The 22,317-nt window shown below is 46.0% G+C and overlaps 1 protein-coding gene across 1 annotated transcript in view; it reads right to left on the minus strand.

Moving 5' to 3' along the window:
• Positions 1-243: 243 nt before the first annotated feature.
• Positions 244-22,317, minus strand: part of DRP2 (dystrophin related protein 2) — a 42,613-nt gene continuing 20,539 nt past the window's right edge. The window contains exons 9-23 of the mRNA XM_032228145.1: positions 21,988-22,049; positions 20,711-20,785; positions 19,847-20,048; positions 18,501-18,586; positions 16,818-16,975; positions 16,202-16,368; positions 12,801-12,912; positions 9,064-9,200; positions 8,338-8,403; positions 7,329-7,394; positions 5,441-5,584; positions 3,571-3,799; positions 1,860-1,980; positions 783-869; positions 244-296 (exon numbers count right to left, since the gene is read on the minus strand). Of these exons, the coding sequence (XP_032084036.1) occupies positions 244-296; positions 783-869; positions 1,860-1,980; positions 3,571-3,799; positions 5,441-5,584; positions 7,329-7,394; positions 8,338-8,403; positions 9,064-9,200; positions 12,801-12,912; positions 16,202-16,368; positions 16,818-16,975; positions 18,501-18,586; positions 19,847-20,048; positions 20,711-20,785; positions 21,988-22,049 (1,765 nt within the window). The remainder of the gene's footprint in view (positions 297-782; positions 870-1,859; positions 1,981-3,570; positions 3,800-5,440; positions 5,585-7,328; positions 7,395-8,337; positions 8,404-9,063; positions 9,201-12,800; positions 12,913-16,201; positions 16,369-16,817; positions 16,976-18,500; positions 18,587-19,846; positions 20,049-20,710; positions 20,786-21,987; positions 22,050-22,317) is intronic.

Here is a 22,317-nt window from a genome sequence, read left to right on the forward strand (position 1 = left end):
GACGTTATCTACACCCTACACTGGTTTTTAGAAGGGATGAAGCAACGTCACAAGGAGGATGGATACATCTTGGTGTAAGACATTGCCACTGAGCAAAAGCAGGTTTAATATTAACAAGCTGGGCAAAGCAATTAGCAAATCATTAGAGTCTGGGAATTCCAGGCGCCAATCAGAAGCCCATGAGCCGGAAGCAATGGCTAAGAAAGATGGTGGCTTATACCCGCAGCGGACAATTCTAAGTCTCTAGGAGAACTTGAAAGACTTCTTCAACAGGGCCAAGGGCTTAGATCTTTGTCCTGTTAGGAGAAAAGGGGATTGTAACTTAAAGGGAAACGTTCCCCTCACGCACTTGTGCTAGTTGTTCCCGACTCTAGGGGGCGGTGCTCATCTCCATTTCAAAGCCGAAGAGCCAGCCCTGTCCGAAGACATCTCTGTTGTCATGTGGCTGGCATGACTAAACATTAAAGGTGCATGGAACGCTGTTACCTTCCCACCAAAGGTGGTTCCTATTTTTCTACTTGCATTTTTACGTGCTTTCGAACTGCCAGGTTGGCAGAAGCTGGCGCAAGTAACTGGAGCTCATTCCAGCTGGAAGTCTGATCTCTCTTAAGACAATTGACTGGGGAAAATATCCACACAAAATATGTGTGTGAAAGTTGTTTTATGCCTTGCCACATGCGTCCTTGCTGCTGGGAGGCAGACTTAAACTGAGATAATATGGGTCATCAGAAAATCCCTCCAACTTAACATACTTGTTGGAAACTGTTCATTGCACACACTACCTCCGTTATTGGGGAAAGCATTCCGTAATTTCTCCATGATATCTTCTAGACACAGGCTGACATCCTGGGACTTTGTCACTACTTCATCTGCGAGAAAGGAGAAGAAAAGTGGTGATGCCAAGAGATGAGAAAAGCAGCCAAGATTTCTCTATCTACCTCCCAAATACTCTTGGGGTGATATAAGGGAACTTACTACACCTAGCATTGCAAAGACCCCAGTCCTACTTCTATCAACATAGTTGACCGTGTTGTTTTCTTGGCTGCTACGTATTTTAAGTTTTGCATTTACTGGTACTTTTGTAAATTTGTCATATCATTTCCCCCCCCCCCCTCTCTGTTGTTCTCTGCCCAGATACTAGTTTAGTTTAGTTTATTGTCATTGCACATCATGCAATGAAATAAAATGTCATCTTCAGTGTACATTATAACTATAAAAATAAAACACAAACACACATCCTTCACATTCTATACAATTGAACTGAAAATCCAATGTTGCATTAATACTCTACAGCAGAATTCAATATAGTTACTGCCCTGGGATAGAAGCTGTTTTTCAGCCTATTTGTCCTTGTTTTTTTTATCCTGTACCGTCTGCCAGATGGTAATAGTTAAAAAAAAAAGGGTGCCCAGGATGAGATGGATCTTTAAGAATGTTTTGAACTTTCTTAAAGCAGCGGGAGCTAAAAAGCTCTTCCAAAGAGGGGAGAGGGCAACCCATGATCCTCTGGGCAATGACCTTAACCCTCTGGTGAAAGGTGACTTTAAACACCGAGTCGCTGGTCTTCAACCTTGGCAACCTGAAGAGGTGTAGACTTCAACATGTGCTCCAAGAAGCCCATTTTTTTAGAGCAGTGTTTCTCAACCTTGGCAACTTGAAGATGTCCGGACTTCAACTCCCAGAATTCCCCAGCCAGCGAATGCTGGCTGGGGAATTCTGGGAGTTGAAGTCCAGACATCTTCAAGTTGCCAAGGTTGAGAAACACTGTTTTAGAGAGTCACCAAGTGTCTAAAGGAGGAACTCTGTGAGAAGATACTTTGCCGAGAAGGAGAAGCTTCACAGCATCACAAGACACCCACCTGCCATTTCTGTGTTTGGAGTGCTCGCATCTTTTTCCCTAGTCTGACTGCCTTCTGATGGTTGAGGAGAAGAAGCCACGGTGGACGCAACAGAGCCTTCTTCTTTGGAATTGGCTGGTGGCTGGGAAGATGGCAAAGAAAGTTAACAAAGGCCTGCAGCAGATTTTGAAATTAAGCTAAGAGCTCTGGGCGAGCCTCGGGTTGCAAATTGTGCTTGCGAAGCTCAGCGCCAGAAACATTCTACAAAAGAGAAACAGCACAACATAGATGGAAATGATTACCGCAACATGTCAAGACTTGTTAATGCAGGGGGAGGCAGAAACTAAGATGAAGTGAAGATAGGACTGCAATAAAGTGCTTTTGTTCTCTTTTTTCCTGCTTGGGAGTTAAATATCGGATTTTCTGCAGGAAATGGGAACAAGCAGATTGGAACAATTTAGTGAGGTTCGCTCACTCTGGAGACCATCCAGCTGCATCCAGTGGTGGTATGCAACTGGTTTAATAACCAGTTCGGTGAGTGTGGGTTTTGCACACGCATGTGCACTTTGCATGCGCATACGCCTAATGCGTGCTTTGCACACGCATGCAGCGTTAAAAAAATCACCCATTTTAAGCTTAAAAACTTGCCTTCTATGTCAGCACCGGTGAGTAAAACAGCTGACGCTCGGGAGCCTCCACTGTGCTGTGCAAATCAACTGAACTAAAAAAGCAGGGAAAGGGGAGGGGCGATTGGTTCATCCAAACCTTTCTAAACCAGCTGAATCCCACACCTGAACCTGTCCCCTTCTACAGTATAAATACTGATGTGCACAGTGGTGAAATTCATTTTTTTTACTACCGGTTCTGTGGCTGTGGATTGGTGGGAGTGGCAGGGGAAGGATACTGCAAAATCTCCATTCCCTCCCCACTCCAGGGGAAGGATACTGCAAAATCTCCATTCCCTCCCCTCTCCAGGGGAAGGATACTGCAAAATCTCCATTCCCTCCCCTCTCCAGGGGAAGGATACTGCAAAATCTCCATTCCCTCCCCACTCCAAGGGAAGGATACTGCAAAATCTCCATTCCCTCCCGACTCCAGGGGAAGGATACTGCAAAATCTCCTTTCCCTCCCCACTCTAGGGGAAGGATACTGCAAAATCTCCATTCCCTCCCCACTCCAGGGGAAGGATACTGCAAAATCTCCATTTCCTCCCCACTCCAGGGGAAGGATACTGCAAAATCTCCTTTCCCTCCCCACTCTAGGGGAAGGATACTGCAAAATCTCCATTCCCTCCCCACTCAAGGGGAAGGATACTGCAAAATCTCCATTTCCTCCCCACTCCAGGGGAAGGATACTGCAAAATCTCCTTTCCCTCCCCACTCTAGGGGAAGGATACTGCAAAATCTCCATTCCCTCCCCACTCCAGGGGAAGGATACTGCAAAATCTCCATTCCCACCGCACTCCAGGGGAAGGATACTGCAAAATCTCCATTCCCTCCCCACTCTAGGGGAAGGATACTGCAAAATCTCCATTCCCTCCCCACTCCAGGGGAAGGATACTGCAAAATCTCTGTTCCCACTCCATTCTGGGGCCAGCCAGAGGTGGCATTTGCTGGTTCTCCGAACTACTCAAAATTTCCACTACCGGTTCTGCAAACTACACAAAATTTCCACTACGGTTCTCCAGAACCTGTCAGAACCTGCTGGATTTCGCCCCTAGCTGTGCAGTTACCTGAAGAAGCAGCTCCCTCAGGCGCTGCAGCTGAGATTCCAACTGCTTGTTGTGGTCCTCCAGGATTTGCATTCGGGTCTCCAGGCGGCTCTTGTGCTGTCGAAGAATGCGGGCTTCGGCCAAGAGCTCTTCACTGGGTGGATCCTGGGCCGTATCAGGAGCCCCTTGGGCGGACTCGGCTGCCTCTTCGTGCTTCCACTTCAGACGTCTCAGCTCCCCCTGAAGGACCCTGCGGGAAGGAAACCCGTTAGAGCCGCCAGGTCTCAATCGCTAGACGGCAGCAGAAAATTAAGGTTTTTCACGGAAGAGAACATTTGTAGCTCAGGGTTGAGCTACAAATGTTCAAGCCATTCCTTCCACCTCTTGATCAGAAAGCACCTTGCTTCCGATAAAGGAGAATATTTGTAGCTCAGGGTTAAAATGAGAGGTCCTTGGTGCTCTCTGAGCTTGGTTGTTTTCTTGCAGATGTTTCATTACCCAAACTAGGTAGCATCATCAGTGCTAGAAAGGAGTGGGAGAAGAAGAGGAAGAAGAGGAGGAGGAGGAGGAGGAGGAAGAGGAGGAGGAGGAGGAGGAGGAGGAGGAGGAGGAGGAGGAGGAGGAGGAGGAGGAGGAGGAAGTTGAGGAGTTGTGGGGTCCTTGATGCTCTCTGGTTGTTTCCTTGCAGGCATTTCATTACCCAACTAGGTAACATCATCAGTGCACTGGTGATGTCACCGAGTTGGATAATGAAACCTCTTCGAGAAAACAACGGAGCTCAGAGAGCACCCCGACAATTAAGGTTTTCCCTATCTCTTTGTTGCCATCTACTGGTTGTCTGAATATTTGCAGTCTGGATCGGGAAACCTTTAGATCCCACTGTGTGTGTGTGTGTGTGTGTGTGTGTGTGTGTTATCCTTCCCAATCTGATTCCCGGAATATTGACTGGGGATGATGGGAGCTATTTTTTGGCTTATAACTCCCTGCATATTTAGAAACACAGCTCACATGAGGTTTGCCATGTTGTGCTTCAGTGATTACATTATGGTAATAAGGGTTGGGTTACCAGATCTGGCCTTCAAAAATTTAAATTGAAGAGAGAAGAAGAAAAAATACAGAAAACCAATTCTTAGCTGCCAAGAACTAAGGGTTGAATAGATAGAATTGTTTAGGCGTAGGCTTCCCCATACCACGAAGCAGACTCCTTGCCCTGACAAAAAAAAAACCTTTTTATTAAGTTACTGTGAATTCCTCTCATTCACATTACAGCAAAGTCTTTCAAGGGTGAATATGCAGTCACAGACCTTATCTGCCCTGGAGAGCTGCCAGGCCGGTATCTTCAAAACTTGGCAAGGAGCCTCTGAGAGTCATGAATCAATTAAGTGAAATAATTGTCTCCTGCAAACTCCACTCCCTTTTTGCTCCTCTTTTATGCCCTATGAGAGGGGTCATTTATCCGCCTTACTTATGGCCTTGCTCTGAAGTTGGCCATTGCTCCTTAGCTGATCCCTTCGCCTGGCAACTCTGCACATGTGCATGCTGGGAACAGGCTCCAGCTGTTCTTCTGCCTCACTGATGTCTGACTCTGAAGGCAGCTGATAACTGTCAGACAGCCCTGGCTCCATCTCTGCCTCCAACGCAGAGCCTTTGTCCAAATCTTCTCCAGACTCCAGGACTGGTCCATGTTCCTCCCCAACCTCCCCACTGTCCGAATCTGCTGCCAGCTCCGTAGGCCACTGGTGGGCCACAACAAGAATAACTGCTATCTAACAATTACCTGGATTTTAGAAGACCAGATCTGGTGGACCCAAGGAAGGACTTCTGGAGTGCTGCAGTAGAGCATGTTCTTCCCCTGCAGAGGCCACCACTCCAGTGATCAACACCATCTTACCTGTTTTCATCCTCCAGGTGGGCCAAAATTCTTTCCAGTTCTCCTTTATCATCTGTCCTGGTGCCATCCTGGGCCTCTTGGCTGGAGATAGGTTCTCCGTCGGTGACAGGGCTGGAATGGCGCAAAAGATATTGATCTTCATCCCTGTTGTGAATAGAGCTATGATGAGGTTGAGGTAGTGGAGAGAAGAGCAACCGGGTTGTGAGAAAAAGGATGTGAATCGATGGAGAAGAGATGGAGATGCCAAAGGGACCAAAGCTTCCAAGAGATGAGACAGGTGGGAACGTCTGGATGCTCATGCGTTTGCCAAGGTCTATCAACCCCGACTGCCAACCTAGCAGTTCGAAAGCACGTAAAAAATGCAAGTAGAAAAATAGGGACCACCTTTGGTGGGAAGGTCACAGCGTTCTGTGCGCCTTCGGCGTTTAGTTATGCCAGCGACATGACCACGGAGACAGCGCTGGCTCTTCAGCTTTGAAACGGAGATGAGCCTGGCCCCCTAGAGTCAGGAACGGCTAACACACATGTGCGGGGGAACCTTTACCTTTTACCTATCAACCCCAGAAGGACCATATCTGCCCCGTGATTCCCTTTAAAGGATTTCTTGGACCAGCAGGGTCAGGAAGAAGTAGCACCCACAGGATACATTGTCCTGGGGGCAATTCTGGGAAACGGAAAGGGCAATCGGATGCTTTCCATGACCAACTGGACACCTGGCAGAGGAGATGGACCACCAGAGCAGGGGGTCTCTAACCTTGGCAACTTTAAGACTTGTGGACTTCAACTCCCAGAATTCCTGAGGTATGAAGTTCAGGTTGAGAGAACCACCTGAAGTATTCTTCCCTGGATTCTCCTGTCCTTATTCTTGCCTTTTTCATTAAAACAAAGAGAGAAGATCAGTAGTAGGTGGCAACTTGTTGTACGCTCAAGCCCTATCTATGCAGAACTGCGCAACCCCATAAGGATGCTAAGCAGAGCCACATTTAAACAGCATATCCAAATTTACGTCCCCTTGTAGGTGGCATACCTGAGATATAAAGATTAAACAGTGAGGGTGCCATATAGAACCTTGTGGAAGATCGACGTTGAGTCTTCTTAACTTGCTAACTTTGTCCCCCACAAGGATCTGAAAGGAATTCTGGGAGTGGAAGTCCACAAGTCTTAAAGTTGCACAAGGTTGGGAGACTCCTGCACCAGAGGATGCTCAGCCTAAAGCCCTCTCAAACTCAGAAGCGACCCAATTGAAGAGGGGTGGTTGATTTTTAGACCCCACATTAGGCCAGCCAAATCAATCTAACCAGATGATTAGGAACTGCCGTATTTTTCGGACTATAAGACGTAACGGAGTGTAAGACGCACCATGATTTTGAAGAGGTAAATTTTTTAAAAAAGGTTTTGCACTCTGCAGGCTTCCCAAACCCTCTGCACGCCTCAGTTTTTGAAAAAAAATGGGGGGCATGCAGAACTTGGGGAGGCTTGTAGAGTGCTCCTGGGGGCTGGGGGGGGAAACAGCCCATTTTTTGCTCATTTTTGCCCTCCCCAGCCCCCAGGAGCACTTTGCAAACCTCCCAAACCCTCTGCACATCTATTTTTGCAAAGGAGGGAAGGTTCAGTAAGGCAAAAATGATGAATTCAGTGTATAAGACGCACCCAGATTTTCACCCTCTTTTTTGGGGGGGGCGGGGAAAGGTGCTTCTTATACTCTGAAAAATACAGTATGTCCCTCTGCCTGGTGTCTTCTCTCTTCCTCAATTTCCCATCATTACAAGGTGAGCCGGCTGGCTGGGCTAAGATTAGGCCTGAGACGGGATCCGGCTTGCCCAAGAATCGATATGCAAAATAAGAGAGAGGGAAAGGGTGGAGGGGGAAGTGAGAAGTTGCAACTCACAGGCTATCATCTGGAGACAGGTTGTCGTTGTAGAAGGAAGATGTCTGGCTTTCCATCTCCGCAAGCCTACAAGAGAAGAAAACAGAGAGTCCGTAGACAAATGATTAGCCCCCTAGCCCCCATCTAGGCTTCGCATCCTGAACGTTTTCGCGATGATTACTAATGTGGATTTTAACAGTTTGTCCCTGTGCTTTTTTCTTTTTTTTACATTGTGGTTGCGTGCCACCCGGAATCACTCTTGGTGAGATGAATTCGATTAAATTATTTGATTAAAGAAAATGGTCTACCGCTTTAACACCTAGAAGGGACCCGGTAGCTCAGAGGTTGAACTTGTTGATCAGAAAGGTCGGCAGTTCAGCGGTTCGAATCCCTAGCGCTGCGTAACGGAGTGAGCTCCCGTTATGTGTCTCAGCTTCTACCAACCTAACCGTCCGAAAGCACTTAAAATATGCAAGTAGAAAAACAGGGACCACCTTTGGTGGGAAGGTAACAGCGTTCCGTGCGCCTTCGGCGTTTAGTCATGCCGGCCACATGACCACGGAGGCGTCTTGCTCTTTGGTTTTGAAACGGAGATGAGCACGGCCCCCCTAGAGTCGGGAACGACTAGCACCTATGTGCGAGGGGAACCTTTACCTTACTACCTAGAGTAGACCAGCTGAGTTGGCTGCTTCTTCCTCTACCTTTTTAACTGAGTGTACCATTTCCTTCCACTTACTGTTTGACCTTGGGATTGGCCCTCTCATTCAGCTGAGGGATCTAATGACCTCAAATCAGAGGTGGGTTCCTACCAGTTCGCACCTATTCGGTAGAACCGGTTCGTCAAATCTACCGAACCGGTTAGAAGAGGTTCCACCAATGGACCCGGAAAGTAGACCACACCTACAGAAGACGTTCCAAAATTTTTTTGAAACCCATCACTGCCTCAAATATAAATGGCATGTCAGACAGTTGCTTCACTGGCCCCTGGTGGGTCACAATGGTTCCTTCCGTGAGAGATTCCAAGTCTCACCTGCTAGCAAAGTGCTCGATCCGAGAATGGGTGTCAGCATGTGGCAACATCGGAGAAGAGGCTGGCCTGGAAAAAACACCCAAAAGAAGCATAACAATTTTAAAAGACAAATAAGTCGATCAATGAAAACATTTGCTACATTAGTGGGAGATTCTAGTTGGGATACTAGAATTTACCTACATTTTTAACTTATTAAAAAGTTTTTGCACGTTGGAAAGATAAACGCAAAAAGACATAGAATAAAATTATAAAGGAAAAAAGAGCGAATAGACATAATTGGGATTCCTTCCCCCTCATAATCCATCCCCCCCTTTTTTCTTTTTTAAAATCTTTTAACGACCCCATAATCCCTTGCAGGGTGGAGTCGGGGCAATTGAATGGAGCTGAATGTTTACTGGCTGGATGCCTTTCCTGTCGCCAATGCAGATATTGACTCACATCAGCCGCTACCTAGGATTGAACTCACAGCTGCTTGATTGTGAGGCGAGAGCGCCACCTCTAGGCCACTGCACCGCTCCCCTCATATCCATCCCTTATTAATTGGTAAACACAGAAATCACCAGTTCCTTCTTATCCATTGGCAGCAAAAAGCCCATAAAAGGTTTCCAGTCTTTTATAAAAGAGAAAGCGGTGTCCCAAATGCCCAAACACAGCTCTGGTTGCTCAGAGGAGCTGGGAAGTGGAAGGCAAGAGGACTTCACAGCTGTCTCTCCACTTTCAACTCACGTTTCGACGACATCTGCCTCCAGCACGGATTGGACCGGCAGGTACCCCCTCTGGGGATGCTTGCTGAAGTACTGCTTGGAACGGAACTTGTTTTTCAAGGTGGTAGCAAAATCCCTCATGTTCTCGCTGGAAGTGGTCTGCAAAGAACCAGGGATACCTTCAGGATTGAGGTCTGCCAAGAACCAGGATTAAGAGCCAGGGACACCTTCAGCCTGGCACTTGGCTGAGTCCAACAGGAGCAGGACAGATCTTTGGGAAGATTATAATCAGGAGATGGGAAGCAAGGAGTTGTTGAGCTATTCTGAATCCTGGCGAACAGCATCAGGCTTGCAAGCTAGTCCAGGCAAGAAGTATATCCAGAAGCACTTAGCTCAAACTGCCCAAAGAGCTGCTGATTCAGTTCTACAGAGGAACCATTGAATCTGTCATCTTCACCTCCATAACTGTCTGGTTTGGCTCTGCAACCCAACAAGACAGACAGAGACTCCAGAAAAAACAATGGCTACCAACCTGCCTTCCATTGAGGACCTGTACACTGCACGAGTCAAAAAGGGGGCTGTGAAAATATCTACAGACCCCTCGCATCCTGGACATAAATTGTTTCAACTCCTACACTCAAAACGACACTATAGAGCACTGCACACCAGAACAACTAGACACAAGGACTGTTTTTTCCTTAATGCCATCACTCTGCTAAACAAATAATTCCCACCACACTGTCAAATAATTTACTCAGACTGTATTGCTATTCTTCTCTCCCTTCCTATTACCTATCGCTTCCAACTTATGACTATAACCATGTTGCTTGTATCTTTCAATTTATATTGTTTTATTTGTTTCCCAGTACGATTTGATTGCTTATTAGTAACCTATGACTATCACTAAGTGTTGGATCTTTTTATTCTTGACGAATGTATTTTTATTCTCCTTATATACACTGAGAGCATCTGCACCAAAGAGAAATTCCTTGTGGGTCCAATCACACTTGGCCAAGAAAGAATTCTATTTTATTCTAGCTCTACTTTATTGTAAGTTTACATTAATTGAATCTTGCAAGTTTGAAAGTAGGTCTCTCCCACCCCTTGCCTTTACAGCTCAAGAAACTAAGGGAGGGTCCCTTCTGTGATGTTTGCCACGCCCTCATTCGTCCTGTAGGTTAAGTTGACCCTTAGCCAATTGTGCCCTTGGCTGCAGCTCTTTCCCCTGGTCTGCCAAGGTCATTTCCATGGACCATTGTTGTTTTTTAATTTTTTTTTATTGTTTTTATAAGACAAAAACATAAGAAAAAAAAGAATCATCTTTTGTTACATCTTGTAGAAAGCGTGTCAATTGGTTACAGATACATTTTGTGCGTTTCTTCCACAATCATTACATATACTTCATTCAAATTAAGTTTGTACATTTTAGAATGTATGTATTTTACTATCACTGTACCACAATTTTCATTTGATTACAGTTACTTAAACATGTTTTTATCTAAAATCATTTATATTTGAAGACACAACCACCTACTGGCATACTTTCGCAATCTCAATGAGTCTGCCATAACTTTACATCTTTATTGCATATTCTAAAAAAGAGTTAGTAGGATAACTACTAATATTCTCTCTCCTTTCCCCCCCGCAACTCACAAATTAACGCTTCTGTCCAATTTGCTTTTACTAGTACAACACACCTGTATGTATCATTAAATATTATCCATTAACATTTCCTTGTTATTATTGTAGTTAACTAAAAATTATTTACTATTTATCTCACCTCTCCTCTCCTCAGGCCCAAAAGAGATTATACTTTTATAAACAGCTCTAAACAGAAATTTATTAATAAGATATATATGTCTTTTCCCTAAGTCCCAGATTACAATTTATTCCAGTTTATTTTACTAATTAAGGTTATCATTTCATTATTATTATCGTAGTTGATTACGTGTTAACAAAATAAACATTTAAAATCTAAGACAGATCTAAGAGATGTTAACATTTCTACTTAATAATCACCAAAAGTACCCATTAACATTTCCTTATTATTATAGTTTAAAAAAAGGAATTGTTTGCTATTTGTGTCATGTCTCCTCTCTTCTGACCCAGATTGATTATACCTTCATAACAAGATCTAAACAAAAATTTGTTAATAAGATTTATAAGTCTTTTTGCCAGATCCTAATTTACAATTTATGACCCGATTATTTATCCTAATTAAACCCACGGACCATTGTTACAAACAGCCCCTGAGAAATGAACTAGTTGTTGATATGATTGGTCAATTTTGAAGTGCGGAGATTCACTAAGCACATTTCAATATTCAGTTTGCTGAGTATTGAATCAATCCAGGATGCCCAATCATTTGAAGTATTGAATTGACAAAGTATTGAATTTTATCGACAAAGAAATAAAGAGAGACTTATACGAAGCCATACCCTTCTGGGATTCGAACCTGGGCCGCTGGCATATTAGGCTAGAAAGGTGTTGTGGCCCAGCAGGAGCCGTTGAAGCTGCAAACAGACTCCGATAGCGAGGGACCCTATGAGTCGGCTCTGGAAGATGTGGAGGACCCTGGACAGGGTTCAGACTCTGAGCAGGGACCAGAGAAGCTGGTTGGCCACCAGGAGGCGCCTCAGGCATGGAGCAGCAGTGAAAGCCAAAGGGAGTTTGTCCCTGATGTCAGGCCCTGGAGCAGTGGGGAGGAGCTAAGGGAGTTGGTCCCGGACACCAGGCAAAGATGGGCAGATAAGCGCCGACAGCAACTACGGAGATATAGAAGATAATTGTGGCCAGGTGGTTGTGATTAGGCTCCTCTCAAGAGTGTATATAAGAAGAGACTTTGGGAGGAGGCTGTTTGCAGGACTCAACTATATATTAAAGCTGGAGAAGCTCTGGTGTGTATTTCTTATCTGTGGAAGTCTGGGTTGCTGCCAAAGTCTTGTCGGTGTGTTAATTTACTGTGAATAAATTGTCTAGCAGTAATCTTGTGTCAGCGTGACTCACCGTACGGAGGGGGGTCAGAACAGAAAGGCAGGCTAGCTGACGAGAGCTAAATAGCTTGAAATACATCTATACTAATCTCCCTTTATTTCTCTGGCAGTAAAATAAAAATATAAACGGAACACAAACAAATAGTTTGGCGTGGAAGTGACTGCCTGCGAAGTCCCCCTGGATTGGGCCTGAAAGGGCGAAAGCAGAAGCAGTATGCTTCATTCAATAGTTGGGTAGACAGGTTGCTGTGATATACCAGTTTCACCAGAAAAAAACCACTTCATCTCCAATCCTTATTCTTGCCTTATTCTTTTTTTTTTCATTAAAAAGAGAGATCAAGTAATAAGTAACGGTTCACCGACAAAAGGGCGAATGACAAAAGTGCGCCCGACTAAACTGCGGTGACAAACCCGCGAGTTCTAAAGCGCGGCGACGAATGAGCGCTGAAGCGCGGCGACAGAAGCGTGTTGTAAACCTAAACCTAACCCTAACCCTTACCTTAACTTAAACCGCGCTTCTGTCGGCATGCTGTTGTCGCCGTGTTGATGACGTCGCATTGATGACGTCGCGGTTTTAGCGCCGCGGTTTTGTCAGCACGCTTTTGTCGTGCGCGCATTTGTCTGGTCATGATAAGTAGCAAGTTCTACCCTTAGGCCTATGCAGGACTGCACGACCTGCCCCGTAAGGATGCTAAGCACAGCTTCACTTTGGCAGCATCCAACCACCGCACATAGATCTTGGCTGACAATGCCTTCCTTCTCTTACCATTGTATAATATTCCATGATGGGATAATGCAGCTTGTTTCCCTTGCTGGCTCGTCCCGTCAAGAAGCAAGCCTGGCAAATGTCCACATTGAACTGCTTGAGGCTGCGGTACCTGGAGCGACCCAAAAATTGTTCCTGGTTAAACCGGCAAACCCAAATATTTTTTTTCAATATATTTTTATTATTTTTACATTTAAAACAAGGCAGTACTGTGAAGTCGAAGTGACCATCCATTCACATTATATACAGCTAGTCTCAACCATTGACCATTAGCCTACTTAATACATTGTCAATCCTTCTGTCCAATCACAATATATAGTTTGTTCCAGTCTTGTCACCTTGTCTTATACCAGTCATAAAATCAAATATTGATGTCCATCCAATGCCTGCACAACCAAAACTCGTCTGAATTGCACCAAACCAGGATAAACAGGACAGACTCTGCAGAGTGGGATGCAAACAAACTTTCAAACTTAAAAATAAATAAATAAATCCAAACCTGTTAAAGCTAATACAGATTTATTTTCTTTTTTCTTTTCCCTCTTTTTTTTCTGAAAAGAAAGAACTTTTGTGTCTCGTCCCTTTTTTTTTAACTTCATCCTTTTGCTAAAAAAAAAAGTCGCAGCCATCTTGAGGGAGCCTTATGTCCTTTTCAAACTGTTTATCCCTCTACTGCCAGGTCTGGCTCAAACCGAATCCTTTTTTGAATCCAGTTACCTGAAAAGTGACATCAGAGGCACTAAATGCAGACTGGCCACTTAGGGCTATAAATTTCTTAGCTGATGAACAGTTTAGATCTATCAAAATGATTGATTCGGCCAGGGGTATTTGAATAAAAAGAGCTGCACTGTTTCACGCTGCTAATGGCTTATGATGGCTACACTTTGGAGCGAAGGGAGATACTGTCGTCAGTTCATAAATCAGAGTTGGACTCCCGAGGTGCAATGAATGCATTTGGCATGCAGGTTTCCAATCACTTTGTGTGCAGTGTTTGAGGCGTGCTTAAGTAAATGTAGAGTTTATCACATCAACAGCGGATTGGTCTTTTGTCTGGAATTTTGCTTTTAAGTACAATTGCAGCGATGATTTCTGCATGCACAAAGAGGGAAGGGACCCACAATGGAAGAACGGATGGTGAGATTGATGAAATTGGCAAAATCGACAGCGTTGATTGATCAATTTTAGTTCTATTTGGAAGCCATTTTTGATTTTGATTTTTACTTTTTGTGAGAAACTGGGGGGGGGGGGAATGAAACACTGATTTGGGGATATCGATGATCAGAGTGATGTGGGATTATAGGAATAACGTAGATTACATGTTAACCGTTTAACTAGCCTTCTTTTCCTTTAGCTAAAAACAAAACAAAACAACAGGGCTATTTATATTGTTTGGCCTTGTTGTGCCTCCAATCTTAAAAAGAAAGAACTTTTGTGTCTCATCCCTTTTTTTTTAACTTCATCCTTTTGCTAAAAATGTTGCAGCTGTCTTGAGGGTGCCATGTGTCTTTTTCAAACTGTTTGTTCATCTACTGCCAAGTCAGGCTCAAATCGAATGCTTTTGACCTGGCTACCTGAAAAATGACATCAGAGGCACTAAATCAGAGGTGGTATTCAGTCAGTTCCAACCGGTTCTAGCGAACTAGTAGCAGAAAGTTTGAGTAGTTCGGAGAACCGGCAAATATCACCTCTGGCTGGCCCCACCCCCATCTATTCATTGCCTCCTGAGTCTCAACTGATTGGCAGGGTCTTCTTCTGTTGCCCTGCACAGGAGGACGGAACTGGAAAGCAGGTTGGTGGGGTGGGGAGGGAATGGGGATTTTTACAGTATCCTTGCCTTGGAGTGGGGAAGGAATGGGGATTTTGCAGTATCCTTCCCCTGCCATGCCCACCAAGCCACGGCCACAGAGGCGGTAGTAAAAAACAATTGAATCCCACCACTGCACTAAATCCAGAAGGGCAGCAAAAATTGGGATCTTATGTCTCTCATTTGCTGGGGTCGGGGGTTGGGGGGGGGAGGAGATTAGATGATATTCCCCCCCTTGGAAGACAACTAGTAGTAGTCGAAACAACCAAACCGCTACCCCAAGACAGGAGGAGGGAAGGTGTGATGGCCAAGAGAGTTTTGACAAGAGATGGCGACCTCTAGCCTACATCTAATGGGCCCGGTCATGTTTGCTAGAGGGTCAAACATCACAGAGAATTGTTGTGGCCCAGCAGGAGCTGTTGGAGCTGCAAACAGACTCTGATAGTGAGGGGCCCTATGATTTAGCTCTGGAAGATGTGGAGAACCCTGGACAGGGTTCACACTCCGAGTAGGGACCAGAGAGGCTGGTTGGCCACCAGGAGGCGCCTGAGGCATGGAGCAGCAGTGAAAGCCAAAGGGAGTGTGCCCATGACGTCAGGTCCTGGAGCAGTGGTGAAGATGTCAGGCCCTTGAGCAGAGATGAGGGGCAGAGGGAATTGGTCCCGGATGCCCAGCAGAGACAGGTGGATAAGCGCCGGCAACAATTAAGGAGACAAAGGAGATAATTGGACCCAGGTGGTTGTGATTAGGCTCTTCCCAAGAGAGTATATAAGGAGAGACTTTGGGAGGAGGCTGTTTGCAGGATTCAACTATTATACTAAAGCTGGAGAAGCTCTGGTGTGTATTTCTTATCTGGGAAGTCTGCCAAAGTCTTGTCGGTGTGTCAATTTACTGTGAATAAATTGTCTAGCAGTAATCTTGTGTCGGCGTGACTCACTGTACGGAAGGGGGTCAGAACAGAGAATTAAGCTGCAGCCCAAATTGTATGACTATTACTTCTGCCTCATTAGATCTGCACAGGGAGTAAAAACCAATGGAACGGCTTGCCTTCAGAAGTTGTGGGTGCTTCATCAGTGGAAGCTTTAAGGAAGAGACTGGATAGATGCTTGTCGGAAATGGTAAAAGGTCTCCTTCTTGAGTGGGGAGGTATTGGACTAGATCAGGGGTCGGCAACCTTAAACACTCAAAAAAGCCATTTGGACCCATTTCCCACAGAAAAGAAAACATTGGAAGCCACAAAACCCTTCCCACGCCTGACTATTTCCTAAGCGGCCACAAAATTAGTATATGTAGCTGAATTAAACGTTCTCTTTTCTTCTGGAAGTTGGCCTAATGGGGGTTGAAAAGCTCAATAAATCATATGCCAGCGGGTGTCGCACATTGGTGGATGTGATACATACTTTAAGCAAGAGGGAGCCGCAGCAGAGGGATGAAAGAGCCGCATGCGGCTCCAGAACCGTGGGTTGCTGAGCCCTGGGACTAGCTGACCAACAAGGTCCCTTACAATTCTGTTGTTATTCTGTTAAAAGGATCTGTCTGTACCCATCAGCCTTCCAGAAGAATTGAAAGACCCCCCCCCCCGTGTTACTTTCCATACCTGAAACCTTTGATGGGACATTGCCTGCAGATGGAGCACTTAGTCTGGTGTTTTACTTGCTCAGCAATGGCTACTCGGTGGAGGACGGCCAGCCACACCATTGACTGTGGCTCTAAGTTTGCCCATTCCAGGAACTGAGCTGCCTCAATGGATGCTTTGCCATTTCCCTAGAAGAAGGAAAGGAGACAATCAAATCCCACAACGTTCAAGGCTGTACACTTTTTTCCTCTGAATCTGTAATATAAAACTCCTTTTTTTAGGATCCTGTAATCCCTGAATTTACAGGGTAGAGTCAGGGCAATTGGATAGAACTGAGCATTCATTGGCCGGATACCCTTCCTGATGCCTACGTGGAGTTCACAGTAGATATTTTTTCCTCCAAATCCAAATCCGTAGCAGCCCATCCCTAATTACATGTTTGTCAAAAGATGATGGCTGCAGTTATCTGATCAAAGTCTTACTCCTTTTTTACATGCGTGTTGTATGCGTGCTGCACGTAAAAAGGTAACAGAGTTCCAATCTGCCATTTTGATTTTTCTAAACTCTCTGCCCACCCCCCCTGCCCCCACAGACATATACAAATGCTCCTGGGAAAAGCGGAAATAGCTTCACTTACAAAACGGAAACAGCTGCGCACGCTGGGCTCCACGTTGCTCCCCCCGAAGGCTGCCACTTCCCCCAGCTGTCGCGGGACTTGGATGGCTTCGTGGAGCAAGATGCCGAGATGCCTCTGGTCGCAGAGCCCACTGGAATTGGCCACCTGGCTGAAGAGGTCTGAAAACAGGAAGGAAGGAAGGAAGGAAGGAAGGAAGGAAGGAAGGAAGGGCATGCATCAGAGCTGGGATTCTACTGGTTTGGAATGGTTCGCCTGAACCGATAGCGGAAATTGTAGGTGGCCCCGCCCACCCACTCTGCCCCACCCACGCTGTTACCTTCCCACCAAAGATGGTCCCTATTTTTTTACTTGCATTTTTTATGTGCTTTTGAACTTCTAGGTTGGCAGAAGCTGGGACAAGTAATGGGAGCTCACTCCGTTACGCAGCGCTAGGGATTCGAACCACTGAACAGCTGACCTTTCTGATCGATAAGCTCAGCATCTTAGACACTGAGCCACCACATTGTAGGTGGTCCCGCCCATCTATTTAGGCCCTTTGTTTGACAAAAGTGCACACACGGGCTCACATTTGCCAACTGGTAGGGAAGGTAAGTGAATACCACCCCTGGCATGCATAGATTACAGGGAGGAGAGAGAAAGGAAGAGCAGCTGAAATCACGGCCTTCCTCATGCCATCTTTCTGGTCTCATAGGAAGAAAATAAGCTTGACTCAAACCTATGTCTGAACTGTTAAAAATGTGGAGGAGAAATTTTAGTTCCGCGAATACTCCAATTCTTTATATTCTCCCTGAACTATAGTCCCAGTTGTCTTTGGGAAAAGACACAATGGCTGATATGTGAATATGCACATATCAAGCACATGTCAACTTTCAAAGGGTATTCGGGCTGCTTTAATTTTTTACTGTTTCACAGCTTGCCAACAGATGGGGGAGGGAGGGAGACGTTGGAATGTACATTCCAGACGATAAAAAGAAACTGTCTCGTGGGAATCAAGGACACGCCAGCAGCTGTTGGCCAGAGGCGTGGACGTTTTCCCATAACAACACCTGGACACCTACTTGGACAATGTGACCTTGCATTAATAGGGGGAGGGAAGATTTTATGCTTTAATTATATTGAATTTCAGGGGAATTAACCAAACTTGGTTTTGCTTTCATCCTGTGCCAAAAGGATAAATAAAGCTTTGGATTAAGAGATTGGATCATCTCATCAGTACTTGCTGGGTTGGGTTCGTCAGTAGGAAGCATGACTAAACGCCGAAGGCGCATGGAATGCTGTTACCTTCCGACCAAAGATGGTCCCTATTTTTTTACTTGCATTTTTTATGTGCTTTTGAATTGCTAGGTTGGCAGAAGCTGGGACAAGTAACGGGAGCTCACTCCGTTACGCGGCGCTAGGGATTCGAACCACTGAAGAGCTGACCTTTCTGATCGATAAGCTCAGCGTCTTAGACACTGAGCCACCACATCCCGTTTGTCGTTCCCTATAGCTCTTGCCTCTTGGTGAAGCAGCTTTCCACCCCTGTCAAAATTAAGAGCCGGAGAGCTATGAAACACGGCTGCCATCCAGACCAAGGACTTTTTCCTTGGATGCAGCTGCCCATGACTCTCATCCTTCATCCTTGCTAAATCTGGAAGCCTCCCCCTCGGATTCCACCAGCCGTCTTCTGCAGAAGTGACTCACACTGGAATTTCTCCTTCACCTCCGTGCCGCAGAGACACGCGATGCCCGTCTTGAAGGAGAGCGCCCGCATCTTCCCGCTGCGCCCACTGAAAGAAAAGGAGCGGGGTGAAACCTTTGTCCTCTGTTCCCTGATAAAACCTGTACCTTCCTTACAGGATTAGCCCTGCAAAGTGGAAAGAACCAAAATGAGATTTCTTTTGCCAGCTAGCCAGAAGAACGGGGAGCTCTAATTTACAAAGCTTCTTTTTATTCCGTCGCCATCTGCTTCTTTGTTGTTTCCATGCATAGTTCTTAGCCTCCCCTCCCGAACGAGAGAGGAGAGGCCTGGAGAAGTTAAGGAATTCCACTTCAGTTCAAATTCCCCGTGTCTGTTCTGACCCGGGCTTCCTTAGGAAGCAAGAAGCAAAGTCTTGGTCCCTGCAAAACCTCTTTTATTTACACCACTGTGTAAATTCCTTTCCTTCACAGTCAGCAGAAGTAGCCTGCAATACTGCATTCTAACCACTGGGCCACTGCGGCTCATGCTTCAGACGGGACTTACAGCAGGGGTGTCAAACGTGATTTCATTGAGGGCTGCATCAGGGTTGTGTTTGACCTCAGGAGGACGGGGTGGGCGTGGCCAGGGTGAGCTTAGCCAGCTCGACATCACTCCTCTTGGGGGTACCTGTGGTGTCTGAGCGCTCTGCCAGTGAAAATGGGCTCCCGAGCTCCGTTCTCACCGGCAGAGGGTTGCAGGAGGCCATGGCAGCTGAAAACGGAGCTCGGGAGCTGTTTCCAGAGTCTAAGTACCAGTGGTGGGATTCAAATAATTTAACAACCGGTTCTCTGCCCTAATGACCATCTGGGTAGGTGGGGCTCAGTGGTCATGTGACTAGATGGGCATGGCCAACTCAACGTCACTCAGGTCGATGGGTGCTTCGCCTTAGCTGTGACAATGTAATAAGGGTTAACCAGAGAGGCAGTTTCTGTAAGCAGGGCAATAAAGGTTAGGCTAGAAACAACACCAGAATGTTTCCTTCCTACCTTCCTTACAGGATTAGCCCTGCAAAGTGGAAAGAACCAAAATGAGATTTCTTCCAACAATCGGTTCTCTGAACTACTTAGAAAGTTACCAACCGGTTCTCCCAAATAGGTGTGAACTGGCTGAATCCCACCACTGCTAAGTACCCAGTGGGCCTCGAGTTTGACTCCCTTGACTTACAGTAATCATCTCATTTTCGCCAGGGGGATGAATGAGGAAATGACTGTTTTTTTCTGAAGTAACAATCAGAGAGAGAGGGAGGGAGAGGGGGGGAGAGAGGTTTTAGCAAGTATTTTCTCTCTGCACAGGTGTCTGTCCCCAGTACCTGTCAAAAACGTTGAGCAGCCAATTCAAGCTCATGTCCACGCAGAGAGGGACGTTGACCAGGATGCCTCTTTCCTCCTCCAGCCGCTCATACAGAGCGGTCAAGCAATGGATCACTTCCACCACGTCCATCACGTGGTCACTGGGCTGGAGCTCATGTTCATTAAACACCTCCAAGGCTGTGGACAACGTCACCAGATCCACTGTGGGGTAGGAAAAAAAAGGGGGGCCCAAACCAGGAGATTATTGTGGGGAGACAAATGGGGGGGGGAGGAAAGCAGCCACAACACATCTCAATAGCAATTATCACGTAGACTTATATACCACTTCACAGTCCTTGGCAGCCCTCTCTAAGCAGTTTGCAGAGTCAGCCTATGGCCCCCAACAACCTGAGGCCTCATTTTACCCACCTTGGAAGGATGGAAGGCTGAGTCAACCTTGAGCCAGTGAAGATCGAACTGCTGGCAATCGGCAAAATTAGCTTGCAATACTGCGTTCTAACCACTGGGAGGGTAGGTAGGTAGGTAGGTAGGTAGGTAGGAGGGAGGGTGGGTGGGAGAGAAGGAAGGAAGGATGGAAGGAAGGATGGAAGGGAGGGAGGGAGGGAGGGAGGAAGGAAGGAAGGAAGGAAGGAAGGAAGGAAGGAAGGAAGGAAGGAAGGAAGGAAGGAAGGAAAGGCAGTAGCTATAGCATTTAGACTAATGTCATCCGGGAGGAGATGGGTGTGCAGACAAGATAGCACATGTGCACATCTCCTTCAAGGACACATATGAAGTTTGTGGTGCAGACCGATCTGAATTCTATCGGAGGCGAATACAACTTGAGAGGATGGAGGAAGGAAACCCAAGGAAGGTCAAGGGCTTACGTCTCAAAGCCTTCTGCACCCGGCGTAGCTTCATGGCTGTACGGTAAGCAGAATACTTGATGTTGTTTAAGTCAGCTGAAAAATGAAAAGAAGAGAAAGGAAAGAAGCCATCAATTTCATATCCTTTCCCTTGACAATATTGGAGATCCTTGGCTCCCAATAATAGCAATGGCACTTAAGACTTATATGCCACTTCACAGCACTTTATAGCCCTCTCTAAGCGGTTTTCAGAGTTAGCATTTTGGCCCCAACAGTCTGGATCCTCATTTTACCCACCTCGGAAGGATGAAAGGCTGAGTCAACCCTAAGCACCGTCAGGATCCAACTCCTGACTGTGGGCAGAATTAGCCTGCAATACTGCTTTCTAACCACTGTGCCACCGTGGCTCCTAATGCAATATCCAATCAGCTACAGCAATAGCATTTAGACTTATATACCGCTTCACAGTGCTTTTACAGCCCTCTCTAAGCGGTTTACAGAGTCAACCTTTCCCCCCCTCCCCCAACAATCTGGGTCCTCATTTGACTGAATTTCGGAAGCACAGAAGGTTGAGTCAGCCTTGAGCTGGTCAGGATCGAACTCCTGACAACGGGCAGAGTTAGCCTGCAATAGCACTTAGACTTATATACCACTTCACAATGCTTTACAGCCCTCTCTAAGTGGTTTACAGAGTCAGCCTATTGCCCTCAAGTATCTGGGTCCCCAGAATAATCCCTTTGCCTTTTTAAGACTATCCAAAACATGTTGGAACTGCAACTCTGGGGTTTTCTCAGACGGTACACTGCCTGGGAATTGTAGATATAACGTATTTGGTGGTGAAGGGCAGGGAAAGATTGTTCTAGAGTTTATTGACTGTCAGTTCCCAGTGTCCATGAAATGGCATTCCAGGGTAGCTGTTGATTTGCAGAAGTTCATTTATTGACCATTCAAAATTATAACAGTACTGAAAAAAGTTTTCACACTTAATGACCGTTGCAGTAATGACCGTGGTCACATGATCACAATTCAAACACTTGGCAACTGACTCGTACTGATGACGGTCGCAGGTCTCCAGGGTTAAGTGATCCCCTTTTTGACAAGCAAAGTCCACGAGGAAGCCAGATTCAGTTAACGACGATGTCCCTAACTTAAACAATTGCAGCAATTTCACCTAACTAGTGGCAAGGAAGGTCGTAAAACGGGGAAAAGCTCACTCAACACATGTTTCCCTTAGCCACGGAAACATTGGGCTCAATTGTGGTCGTTAAGTGGAGGGTCACCCGCACTGTGTTTCTTACCCAGCGTTTGGTATAATTCAGTCATCTTTGGATGGTCCCAACATGTGGTCTGTGCTTGGTGGCTAGAAAAATAAAGTAGAAATAAATTAAGACGCAAGGCTGCTTTAATTACCCTGTTTCCCCCCAAATAAGACCTAACCCAGGGGTTGGCAACTGTAACCACTCAAGAGCCATTTGGACGCATTTCCCACAGAAAACACCAGGAGCCATAAAGGTCCTAACCGGAAGTCTGGAGATGACCGGAAGTCCAGTTCCCCCACCAGAGAGTCTCCTCCTAGCATGTTGTCTTTTTCCTCTGCCAACCGGAAGTCCGGTTCCCCCACCATAGAG

The sequence above is a fragment of the Thamnophis elegans genome, chromosome 12 (assembly GCF_009769535.1).
Source record: "Thamnophis elegans isolate rThaEle1 chromosome 12, rThaEle1.pri, whole genome shotgun sequence".
In the NCBI taxonomy this organism is placed as follows: domain Eukaryota; kingdom Metazoa; phylum Chordata; class Lepidosauria; order Squamata; family Colubridae; genus Thamnophis; species Thamnophis elegans.